Source organism: Petromyzon marinus, chromosome 41, assembly GCF_048934315.1.
Source record: "Petromyzon marinus isolate PM22_M1 ecotype Great Lakes invasive population chromosome 41, UKy_Petmar_22M1.pri1.0, whole genome shotgun sequence".
Lineage (NCBI taxonomy): Eukaryota > Metazoa > Chordata > Hyperoartia > Petromyzontiformes > Petromyzontidae > Petromyzon > Petromyzon marinus.
This window is the reverse complement of record NC_133707.1, coordinates 5,061,218-5,074,401: the sequence shown is the minus strand read 5'-3', so window position 1 is coordinate 5,074,401 and position 13,184 is coordinate 5,061,218. Positions and strand designations below refer to the sequence as shown.

General features: G+C 51.9%; 1 protein-coding gene across 2 annotated transcripts; it reads right to left on the bottom strand.

Moving 5' to 3' along the window:
- Positions 1-831: 831 nt before the first annotated feature.
- On the bottom strand, positions 832-8,481 carry LOC116950993 (uncharacterized). Of its 2 annotated transcripts, none has more exons than XM_032969249.2 (4): positions 8,322-8,481; positions 6,592-7,078; positions 5,169-5,324; positions 832-3,101 (listed from the first exon to the last, which is right to left on the bottom strand). In XM_032969249.2, the coding sequence occupies exons 1-4, from the start codon at positions 8,371-8,373 to the stop codon at positions 3,029-3,031; spliced, it is 768 nt and encodes a 255-aa protein (XP_032825140.2). In that variant the 5' UTR covers positions 8,374-8,481; the 3' UTR covers positions 832-3,028. The 2 variants fall into 2 exon arrangements, with proteins under 2 accessions (XP_032825140.2, XP_032825141.2); XM_032969250.2 differs by having other exon boundaries at positions 832-3,098; positions 8,322-8,477.
- Between the last annotated feature and the right edge of the window lie 4,703 nt (positions 8,482-13,184).

The following is a 13,184-nucleotide window of genomic DNA, read 5'->3' as shown; positions in this document are numbered from 1 at the left end:
CCACAGCATGACCCGGTAGGATCATTAAAATATATATCAAGAGAAGAATATGCATTACCCGAAACGTCGCCGATATATTTTGCTTCCTCTTTGTGTTATGGACGACTGAATTTTTATTTTATTTTCCGATCCAGTTCTGGTTTTCGTGTCGTTCCATGGGTTGACGCGTTCAATTGTTGCGATGGAAAATACTTGTTGCGTAAATGCCCGGGCGCATTGAGAAAACCGGGCCTGGGTAGGAAGAAAAACGCGGCCTGGAGTCCCCTGGACTGGAGTTTCTGGTTTTGTAAATAAATGCGCGGACTTTGTCACGCTTTAGCTACACAAGAAACGTGCGTTGTTCCTATTGCTTTTTTTTGTTTGTCGACCGTTTGTGTTATGGTCGAAACGTCGTGAGAATTTTTTATTGTTTAATATATATTTTATTATTTTATTGTTTCCCTTCAACGTGACTTTACCGAAAGAGCTAAGAATATGAATAGGTCCCATAGTGTTTACTTTTGAGCCAGGGGAAGTCGAAATTCCACGTTGCTATGGCGGGGAGGCGAGCGTGGGGTCAAACCCATCGGACAACCACTGTTGACTTCCACCAAAGAGTAATGCGACTCATTGTATCGATCCCCGGAGGGATGATGGATTTGAACTGGCGCAACCTTGCCGCCCAGCCACGTGACCATTTCGCATGGCGATCTCGATTCGACGAGCACATTTGGTTATGTACGGTGCGAAATAAGTTCAACAAACATACTGCACACACACACATACATACAGACATACATAGATACATATGCAGGGAGTTTTGCATCTTCAATCCGAACCGGAAGCAATAACTTCATTCAACTTTTAATCACATCGTCGTCGTCATCATCATCATCAACAAGATTAGTCATAAATACTCAATAAATCCACTGCTGGATGATAGAGTGGATGTGATATTTTTTTTGTACAATGATATTGTTTCATCCATCATCAGCACATTGTATTTACAACAACAAAAAACTCAAAAGTTTTGAGAAGAACATAAATTACCACTGCTTCCTCTTAAATACGGTACTTAAACTGACGTGTATTGTATATTTAAAAAAATATTCCACTGGCAGTGTTTGTTATACAGCTAAATGAAATAATACTGGCAATTGCTTAAATTACATGTAACAGCCTCCATACCGCGCCCGTTCCAACACTTGCTTGCAAACGAGAGTCGTGTACTCAGACATCTACTCAGACATTAGTCCCCAGCACTCTAATTCAGCAGTCGCAGCGCTGAGATGCCTTGCTTTGTGTCCCTGATTACCGCATTCTCAGGACGACTAGAAGACGCACCGTTTTGTTTTAAATTAAAAAAAAAGTTGGTGGGGGGGTGGGTGTCGTATAATCCGGTAGAGAGGTGTGTGGCGTTATTGTAATGTCATGCCTAGTTTCGTGAACGCTTGTAACGATGCCCTAAAACAGTTGGGGGGGGGGGGGGGGAAGGGGGTCGCTCTTTAATCGTTTGTTAAGAGCTGGCGCAATGGAGCGGTGGCGCAACGGTTAGCGCGCTTCCCTCCGAACCCGGTTGCGCCGAGTTCGATTCCCGCTCACGGCCAACAGCACTGGTGTCGATTATCTGAACCTGTCCTGGGCCTCCCCTAAGTCGACTCAGTCTCAAATTAGTACCAGGTGCGATGTGTAAACATCGCCACTAGGGAGACAAAGGCGACCGGGCGTGGTGCTGCCCATCCACCTCCTCGTGTACCGTGCCGGCCTTTATAGGTGCTCGCTAGCAGCACTTGCCCCCACAGCCTGTTAAGGCTATACGGGGGATCTTTGCCTTTGTTTTGTTTATACATTGGACTCTACCACAAAGGTCAGGGTGCTAAAGTGCGATTGTTCCGATTGAACAATGAACAAAGCCACGCTATCCTTTGTCTTTTCAACCATTGTCTCAAATCGTGGGCGCTCGTTATGAGCAGTGACCTTGCACTTTGACCATCTTGTACCATCACGTGTGCATGTGCGTGTGTGTGTGTGTGTAACAGATGGGTGTGTGTGTGGGCAGCGGTAGTGCAGCGGATGACGAAGTGGTTAGCGTCCTGCACGATGAACCCCGGCTTTCCCGAGTTCGATTGCCTCTCAGGGCCAACAACCACCGACGAATATCTGAACCGGATCGACTCGGCCTCAAACGAGTACCTGAGACGGTGTTTAAACATCGCCACGAGAGAGACAAAAGCGGCCGGGCGTGGTGCTGGCCACCCACCCCCTCTTGTGTCGTCATTCATAGGTGCCACTCGCTAACAGCACCTGCCCCAATCGTCTGGTAAGGCTACACGGGGTGCCTTTGTCTCTGCTATCTATGTGTATGTCAGCATGTCCGTGTGTGTACCCTTGTGTGTCTGTGCGAGCATGTATGTGTGTTTCCTTCAGAGGTGTGCCTCCTAACAGCACTTGCCCTGATAGTCTGTAGAGCTATACGGGATATCTTTGTGTTTGTCCACTGTGTGTATTGTACGAATATACACATATGTCACGAAAGAACTAAATAATGTAAACCTACATAACGGTTTATACGTTCAAACACAAATATATATAATATATATAAATAACAGTATTTAACATTACGTGGTGTGTGTCTATCTATGTTCATATGTGGTGGCTATCATCTCCCTCCACTTATCTCCCTAAAAGATAACGGCTGGAAAGGCCACATTCCTATGAGAGCCACCGGTGTTTTTCCACGCGCGCACACACACACACATACACACGCGCGCACACGTGTGTGCACATGTGTGCACACACGTGTGCACACATGTTGCGCTTGCGTGCTTGCGTGCGCACGGGCGAGTGCACGCACGCACGCACATTGAAATGCGGTTGACCCAAAGAGATGGCGCCTGGTTGTATGCTCGCGATCGCGTGGATCGCCAACATGGACCGGGCTTGCTTGGCTGAGCGTCTTCAGTAGGAGTCGTGAATTGCACTTGGGAGTCTCTCTCTCTCTTCACACAGCGTCTCGAGATCTTCCTCTCTCTCTCTCTTTCTCTCCACTCTAGTTGCGCCCATCGCGGTATTTCCCGGTCAGCGACTCCAGGTCCATGTCTCTCCTCCTTTTCGACCGCCTGCTGGGAAGAACACAGTGAAGGAAATTCATTAAGAAGAAGAAGAATACGAGGAAGAAGAAGAAAAAAGGAAAAAAAATAATTAAAGAAGAAAAAAATCGCTCCGTAAATCGATTAACCGGGTTATGAACCGGGTGAACACTCAAGACACCAGCATAGAGTCTCATTTGCAAGAGCGATCTGGCAGTGGTTGAAAGCAATGGTGACCACCGCTGCTGCTGTGCATGTGGATAGGTGCTTGCTAACAGCACTTGCCCCAGCAGTCTGTGAAGGCTATAATGGGGGGGGAGGAAGCATCTTTATCTTTGTGTGTGTGTGTAATATCCCAGTGGAGCAATTTGCGGTGTACAGTAATTTTGTAATTTGGCAAAACTTGATGTTGTCACGCGATGGGCTACTTTTGCGAATGACGCCATGGGGGTTTGTCGGTGACGACAGGGGCGGTGGGAGGGGATGGTGGGTGGGGGGGATGGTGTGTGTGGGGGGGGGGGTGTCTTTAACGTCCCTCTATGAAGCAGAGGAGGCACGCGGTGATAAAACGGCGATGACCCCCGCAATGATAACGAGTGTGGCCGCGTGATTCCAGCCGTTGTGGTGTGCCTCTGCGCCACCGCCAATGCAATATCGACAAAGAACGAGTCGTTAAACCAGACTCTAAAAAGCGCGCCATATTTAATGCTTTTTTTGTTTAAAAGCCACGTTAAACAAGGTCCCGCATTACATTTAGCTCAATGATAAAAGTCGATTTCGTCGAAGCGTGTTGAACGCTATTTTGCGGCAGCGTGTGTGACAGTGGTTCTACGACGTCATCTTCACCCGCCGCGTTCTCCGACGCACAGAGCGATGCACCGCTAGCTGCGGTGATGATGACCGGAGCTCGGGGGAATTTACGGGCACGAATGAAACGCAGCGTCGCCATCGTCATCGTCGTGGTCTATGCCGGGGGAGGGGGGTGGGGGGGACTCTTATCGCGTGAACAACGGGGTCGGCTTCAAAAGGGCGTCACTGCCGCACTCACTCACCCACCCCCCACTCACCTCCCACCCGCCCACTTCGATAACCATCAACCCTTGGACTCGGCGCAACGCCCCGTTTCCATTGCTCACAGTGACCACGTAAGGGATTTTCTTTTTTGGTTCCGTTTGTTACTTACGTCACGGATGGCAAACGGGATAACTTTTTTATTTTGCCTTTTACCCGAAAGATGTTTGCTTTGTGGGACGTCCAGTTCAGCGAACTCTACGGCCCTTCCGTGACGCGCGCTCTCCCCTTGAGCAAGCTGGAACGTGACAAGTCACGTTCCACCGTCGATTGCATCTCGCCGCTGCCCTCGAATCCGCCCGCCCACGCCGCTGCTGGCGAAAAGGACCCCCCGCTCGAGAGTTGCTCTGGAGAGGCCCTCTCGAGGCCGCTGTGGGCCTCCTCTCACGCGCTTGCCGGTAAGTCTCGGAAGAATCGGGAGTAACCCACGCTCGAACGCGAACCGCGCTTGACCGGCCGATCAACTAACTGTAGCGCGTTCCTTTACAACTGGCGTGGTGAAAAGACGGCGATTTCAAGAAAACTCGCACCGTTCTTTCAAATGCGTCGCCGGTTAGCTGGAATCGTAGCGAGGGCCATCCGGTGCTGCTCACCCGCGACGCCGCTGTAGCAGCACCACCGCGGTTGTTTGAATGACTTTGCCACGATATTCTGTCGTTCGTAGTTCCTCGTTGCAATGTCACGCGCTCTGTGCATCGCGCTTCCTCGCTGCGCTAGGCACCAGGTCCACATTCCAATCAGCTGTCACCACCGGACGGTGAACAAAGGCTACGGACCCCTGTGCGTACAGGTTGTGACGCACAGGGGACAACTGACTCTCGGTTTGGAAGGGGGGAGGGTGCGTCGGGGGGGGGGGGGGTGGTCAGCTGGAGGGGGTCCCCTTTGCAAGGTCTTTTATTAAGGGCCGCAGTCTGATGATTTACGCACGTGTGGGTGGCTATTGTCTTTGTTGTCATTATTGCTGTGGCTTTCATTATGAGATTCACGACCGATATTCCTCCGTCTCTCGCCGTTTCGCGGGATGCTCACCTGAAGAGGATGGAGGTGACGGCGCAGACGATGAGGGCCAGGCATGAGATGACCAGGGCGGCCAGGGCGATGGTCCTCGTGTGGAGGCTATCCTCCTGCTTGGTCACGGGCAGCGTCACCGACTCGCACCTCATGCCCATGTAGCCTGTGGGACATCTGTACGCATGGGGCGGGGGGGGGGCAAGGCACAGAGAGGGCTGTTAGTTGTCGGGTCAAAAAGTCAAAGAGTCTCCAACGCGTGCCTGGAATATTCTCCAGAGCCCGGAGGCACGTGTCTCGTGGTATTGTTGCAAATTCTCAGAAGTGTTAAAAAAAAACATTTTAAACACCCTTGTAAAGTCAACGTGACTTTACCGAAAGAACCATGAATATGAATCACTGACAGTCACGAAAGCTTTAAATCAAAACCCTGTATGTAGTTTTATCCGGTATACGTGGGACTTTGGGCCAACGGTTGTACACACGTACCAACGTTAAGCTAACGTTGGGCAAACGTTGAGCCAACGTTGAAGCCAGAAACTGCAATGGCGTGAGCCAGAAATTGCACGGGACCCACCCCTTCCCCTCTACCCACATACACACAATCGTGAATGATACACTTGCAAAATAATACCACGTTCATAACACAGAGCCATTGGGCAATCCACACGCGATTGTAATTTGACAATCCGCCGGTTCAGTGCGCGGGGGCGTAGGCTAAGGGAGCATAGATTTGGTCGAACCAGGGGTATAGAAGTAGAGTACAACGACGACGGATCTCGCTGCACTGTCTTCCGCTGACCCCCCAAACAGCCTCCCATCGCGCCCCTGTTTGTGCCGGACCAAGCCAAGGCTCGAAGCCTGTTTGCCTTCCGAGATCTCACGAGATCACGGGCGTATTCCCCCCGTCGAGTACGTATGTTGAACTTCTTTCGCGCCGTACGTAGCCGACTATGCCAATCAGAGGCTTTACAGAGCGCTGCTTGCATACGCATGCCGATTGCCAATAATGTCGTGCATATTATATTGTACATTGCTGGATGAGTGTCTCCCCACCGAACCGTGCATGCATGCGTAGGATCAATGTTGTCCCGTTTATCAATAACGTCGTCCCATTTACCAATATGAGATTGATGATAAATCATCGACATTGATGATAACTCGTCAATATCATCAATATGGTCATTACGATTACGCACCAGGAGCATGATGATCAACAGCAGCAGTAATATCAACAGCCGCAGTAATATCAACAGCCGCAAAATCATAACCAACCCCAGCTGCAGCAGCAGCAGCAACAATAACCAACAACATCATCAGCGGGAGCAGCGACACCACCATCAACCATTGCTTCGCACAACGACCACCACCGCCGCCCTTCCGCCGCCGTCAAGCCTCATCCAATTACGCGACCCGAGCGCCTTTGTCTCTCCCCTCTACTTACACGCATTGGGGCTGCTGCAGCGCCTCGGCGAAGCGACACGTGCCGTGCACGCAGTAGTTGGGCTCGGGGCAGTCCGAAAAGTGTCCACGTGTCTGGCTCTCGCCCTTGGGCTTCTTCTTCTTCTTCCCGTCGTTCGACTTCTTCTTCCCCTTGCCTTTCTTATTGCCCTTGCCCTTCTTATTGCCCTTCTTTCCCTTGGCGACGGGAGGCTTGCTCTGCTGCGTCGGACCCGAGCGCACGGCCGCCATCAGGTGCTCCGTTTCAAAATGTCCTTCGGACGCGCCGCTCATCTCGTAGTCAACATCCTCCTCGTCGCTGTAGTGGTCGTCGTCGTCGTCGCTGTAGTCTTCGTCGTCTTCGGAGAAAGGGCGCGGAGATATCTCGTGACCAGGGGACGGCGAGGTGACGGCGGGAGGACTCTCCTCTGGCCGGGTCGCGGCGGTGCCGGCTCTCGAAGGAATATCATTGTCGCTTCTGCTCAGGACAACTGGAAGACGGGGGTGGGGGGGGGGGGAATTCGTCATTTTGAGCATCAGCAGCAGCAGCAGCAGCAGCCAGGCGAATTGCCGGCGCCTCCAACAATTGCCCGAGCTCCGCAATCCTATCCATGCTCCGAAGCTTTTCGGGCAATGTTCTAAGCGTTTATCATCAGCAGCAGCAGCGCTCCTCATTTCGTGCTCTCGATGCCGTCGCGAGAGTGGCATCCGCGCGTGCATCTTAGCGGCGGTAAAGAGGCGTGCAGACGCTTCACGGCAGCGCGGCAAAGCTTTGAAGCGGCCCTCGCCGGAGTTTCTGAACACCCACTCGCGCTGAATTGCGAGACACCGTCCGGGTGTTCTATTTCACGCCTACGATCGTGCCGGTGCTTGTAACGAACCACACGCTCACACAAAACTGGTTTGTGTCTCGGTGCGCACGTGCGTCTGTGTCGTTGTGTGACTGCACTTGCCCGCGGATGTCTTGTGCGAGCGCGCGCCAGTGAATGTGTTACGAGCGCTCGCGAAACAGCGCTTGCCCCCAACAGTCTGTTCAGGCTATACGGGGGATATTTGTATATGCCACACGTATGTGTCGTCCGTGTGTAGCGTGTGTGTGTATCGTTCCGTGTGTACCGTGGGGAGCAGTAGTGCAGCGGTTAACGCTACGCTGCGCTATAAACCCGGCGACCCGAATTCGATTCCCGCTCACGGCAAACACCAACAGTGACGATTATTTTAACCGGTCCTGGGCCTCCCCTGGGTCGACTCAGCCTCAAATGACTGCCTGGTGTGGTGTGTAAACATCGCCACTGGGGAGACAAAGCGAGCGTGGTGCTGGCCACCCACCCCTCGTGTTCCGTTCCGGCCTTCATAGGCGCTACCCGCTAACAGCACTTGCCCCGACAGTCTGTTAAGGCTACACGGGGATCTTTGTCTTTTTTTGTAATTGGAGCGGCGGTGCAGCAGTTGGCGCACCGCGCCGCGTGCATCCATCCGGTGGCCTCGATCCAATTCCCGACCACGACTAACGCCGAAACACCAATCACTTCTGAAGCCGTTCTGTGCATCCCCTAGGTCCACTCAGCCTTAAGGTACAACTCAATCCTATGCATAAACATCGGCACCAGTGAGGCAAACGCTGCCCGCACCGCACCGTGGCCCGGTCCGACATTAATAGGTGCTCGCTAACAGCACTTGCCCCCAACAGCATGTTGAGGGGGTGGTCTTTGTCCGCGCGTAATTGAAACTCACCCGCAACGGAGAGAATACAGACGAGAAGAACGAGCGGAGTTTGCGTCTTCATCGTGAGTCTGAGCGTCAGTGGAAAGTGGAACCGTGAGCTATGGGTCTCCGCGTGCGCTCCGACTTCGCTCTTGTGCTCGACACTGACGAATAGAGGGAATGCACCCTGGCCCTCCTTATATACACACACATCGCCGCCGCCGTCGTGTGGCGCTTTCCGTGAGTAAGCTTCCGGAGGACCCCTCCCACTCATCCTCTCTCCTCCTCCCCCCTCTTATTTTTTTTTCATAATTTTCGTCTACGCCCCTTTCAAATGGCACTATGCGTATCCTCCTACACATCCACCCAACCCATCCACCACCGGAACTCCCTCTCCTCCCGTATCGGTGATGCTGTTGGTGCTGTTCACACAGCTGTTGCTAAAGTAGACGTGCAGTAGTAAGCACAGAGATCCCGTCAACACACGTGCAGTAAACAAGGGGCTAAATTGTGCATTATATATAAAGTTATTTATTCCACATCCGTGTACAACCAAAAGTAGGCAGAAGGCTGATCAATACCAGAACGAGAACAATAAAATTACCTCGCGTCGTTTTAATGTTGATGAATGTGGCATACCCCCCCCAACCCCCCGACTGAATCAGGGCCCCGCTAACGGAGACGACGGTGATCAACGATTAGCTGACTCCGCTATTAAACGTGACACCCCCCCCCCCCCCCCACCAGCTGGCCGGGTTCGCTGCCCGGCTGTGGTCAAAGTGGCGATCGTGAATTCCTCCCGTGCGATGTTCGAGCGGCGTTTTGAGTCTCTCGCCACGAGACGGCGATAGGAGAGAGGGAGGGAGGGACGATCGATCTATAACGCACAGATAACGGCGATGCGTCGTGAATAGGCGACGTTTCGGGCTATGGGCCCCCCTTTCACAACACAGAGATTACCATAGAGAGGCCACTCGAAACATGATAGGCGACGTTTCAGGCAATGGCCCTTCGGCCGTATTCCAGGTGATTTGGTCATAACAAGTTTGCGAATATCGTGACAGCTGTGGGTTAACAGCGCCAGTGGTTTACAGAGCGAACGCTGATGTTTATTTTGATCGAAGTGAGTTAGGGTGGGGTGGGGGGGAGCGGTGGCGGAGCGGTTTTACGCAACGCGTCGTGAATCCGGCGGCCCGAGTTCGATTCTCGGAAACGGGATTTTAGTCAATCCTGGGCCCCAATCCGTATTAACCAACTCGCACCCACGTGGGTGCTCAAGTATGGTCAAATAACTCCCATGATCCACACGGCGTGGGGAAGAGGGGCGGGTGCCTCATCCACCATTGGCAAGTGGAAGTAGAGGACGTTATACAACGCATTAAACTCCACTTACAGATACGCTGATGGTCACCATCAGTGCGATGAGATAACACACGAACGAGCGGGTGGGATGGTCATTCAAAGCCACGTAGAGAATTGATCTTAGATATCTCTTGAAGCCAGCTGATCTGAGAGATGGCAGTACAGAAAGTGGGTTCGCCTACGTACCCAGGCGCTGTGTTGTCCCCTCGTCTGTACGAATGCATGCGTCGTGTCCTCTACATGAAGCCAAATGTTTATGAATGGAATTCATGGCCAAACATCGCAGCGAGGCTTTCCTGCGTTTGTCTTTTTTTCGTTCCTTCGTTTCTCGATCTGCTTGTCCTGATGAGGGTCGCGGTGGCAGCATGTTGAGTAGCGCCTCCATAACCGTATATGTGTGCACTGAATATCTGCACCGGTTCTGGGCCTCCCCTAGGTCGACTCAGCCTTATATGAGTACGTGGCGCGGCGTGTAAAACACCAGCGCTGGGGAGACAAAGGCGGCCGGGCGTGACGTTGGTCACCCACCGCATCATGCGCTGTCACCGACCTTTTCCATAGGGGCTCCTCGCCAGCAAGCACGTGCCCCCAATAGTCGACCAAAGGCGATACGGTGAGACCTCACTCTGTATCGGTGTAAGCACCCATGTTGTTGGCAAGTCGTCCTTCAAATTTAAGAGGCCGGGGGAGAAGTCAAGGGGTTTTGAGGTGAGCCTCTCCACCTCGTAAACAAATGGCATCACCGCTCTGATGTGACATCACACAAATCCGGGTGTCGAGCGGAGCTGTGGCATAACACGGGCGTTGAACGCGACGAGGGCGCTCTTGGGGGAAAAGAAGATGATTATGAAGAAGCAGAATTTTTTTTAAAAAAACGAAATCTGTTCAACAGAAACGAAACAATAAACGGTCACGGTCACAATGCTGGCAGCTCGCCTTAATGAAGCTGGTTGTGTGACTGTGTCTCCGCCTGCGGGCGTGTGGTGCGAGCGTGTGCTCGTCGCATCTGCGCGTCTGTTTGTAAGCGTGTGAGCGCGTTTACGTTACGGGTGTTTCTTCTGGGTTTACTCTCCAACACACCGCTGTGCTGAAGTAGTAACTGATTGGCACGTTTTTTTGTATACGTGACAAACCTAACCGATTGGCCGTGTCGGTTGGTGACGGGTTTAACGACACGTTTATATTTACGCGATCTAACGAACAAATAAACTTTATTACGCATAATATTGGTCGCAAAAGCCTACTATCACGTGTTAAAAGAAACAATTTTTATGTCAATACGTGGGAATCCGTGACCATGGGGACCCACTGCGCACAGCCACAACTCTTTTTTTCAACCACGACTTGAACAGCTCGCTCGCACGTGACTGTCCGTCCGTTCCTCCAGCCAGCCAGCCAGCGAGCAAATCTTTTGTTCATCAAATCGTAGAACATGAAAATACGATAACGTATCCCAGGGGGGATAGGCAACCAAAAAGAACAAGAAGAGCATTTTTTTTGCGAAATCGGTATAAACAAAAAAAACACCCATCAATATTTAAAGAGCCGCGATGCGACATGGATAAGGGTCACGTAGCGGTCCTGAAAAGAGCCTCGCGCGGCTCAGGAGCCGCAGGCTGCCGACCCCCTGGCCTAACCCGCATCCCGCGCAAATTGGGGCCGCGGTGGAGGGATTCGGTAGAGAGGAGAGGCGTTGGCGTCAGCACGCACGGATCTGAGGTCGCCACGCACATACAGAAATCGGGATGAGTCTTCTGCTTCTCTCGCACCGGTTGCTGATGTAGATGCAGAGCAACAAACTACAATTTCACATTCAGGTGTCAGGAGTAGCGGAGTAGTTGCATCATCATCATCATCGCTGCGATGTCTCCGTCGTATTTGCGAATCGGTGCATTGCGTCGTTACACGATGTACGGTCTGTTCTGGATGACCGCAGTCGCACCACGACTACTGGAGAGGTTTCTTTTTTTATTTTTGGAACTAGTAAAGTGATGGCACTCCTTAAGTGGCGCGGATAATTAAGTTAAATATCTCGTTTGGGCTCAAGGGCTACACGTGATGGAATTGGCCAAATCACCCAAATGTAGCAGAACTCTCCAGAATAAAAAATATATTCTTAAAACTCAATGAGGTTTTTTTCGTGGGTCAACAGTTGGCATTATTATCATGTGTACTATTATCACCATTACTCTTCCAATTAGCAGGATTTTTTGTTGTTGATATTATTCTTATCATTGTACAGTCATTGGTGACAGGACGGACACCACCAATTTACTATACCACACTTGACAACACGGCTTAATAGCGATTGTGACTTAAGGCGTGAGAATTAAACATGGATCCGAACCCAGGCTCTAAGTTGTTCCGGCTCAAGAGTCTCTGACGTAAATCTTAGATCCCCCCCCCCCCCACACAGCCCACCGCCGCTCCTACTCAGCTACCCCAGTCACATCCTCGGCAAATTATTTTTAGCATCAACTTTGTAAACACTTCAACTGAGAGACCCCCCCCCTCCCACACCGCGCGCGCCGTCATATCGGCGATTTAAAGAGGCCACCACCGTTTACGCAGGGGCCACAGGCGTCATGCGAGCGATTTGCACACACGAAAGCATTTATGAGCCTACGGAAGCCATCGTTGGGATTTTCCAAAGTCGGATAAAGCTCGCACGCGAACGCACGGGCTACGTGCAGTGAGTTAGGGTTTAGGCACACATTTGTGGTGGGTATTAGTGTGCTGTCATTCCATTCATGGTCAATCCGCTACTGAATGAAGGACCCTTTCCCACGCCGCCGCCCATCTCGCGGTCCCGCGATGCACTGATCCCTCCAGCTCCAACACGGCCGTTGATCTATTCGCTCCATCTCCGCGGTGAACGACCAAAACGGGCGCGTTTCCCCCTCCTTTAGCTGGCGATCCGTCACAAGTCTCGAACATTCGGCGTTTTCCAAAACCACTTTTTTCGATCGACCGCGCAGATGATGATGAAGGGCTGAGTCGCTTTTATTGTGGATCAGTGCTTATTGTTTCAAGGTTGCGAGCGGTGCCGCAGCAGTTAGCGCTATGCTGCACTACGAACCTGGCGACCCGAGTTCGATTTCCGCTCAACGACCAACAGCGCTGACAAAAATCTGAATCGGTCCTTGGCCTCCTCTAGGTCGACTCAGCCTCAAATGAGTACCTGGTGCGATGTGCAAACAACGCCACCGGGGAGACAAAGGCGGCCGGGCGTGGTGTTGCCCCTTCGTGTGCCGTCCCGGCCTCCATAGGTTCTCGCTGACAACACTTGCCCCAACAGTCTGTTAAGGCAATATGGGGGACCTTTGTCTTCATTGTTACACGGCCCGATCATGACCGATACATTTATTCAGGGACGCCTCACTGAGTCTCAAGACTATTTGTCTAGAGGGTATTTCTCCATCGGGGGAGGAAGCCGGAGAACCCGTAAAAAAACCCCTTGACACGTGCGAGGAGTTAACCTCAGTGGTGGTGCTGGGAATACGCAAACTAAGCAGATAGCTCAATGAGTCC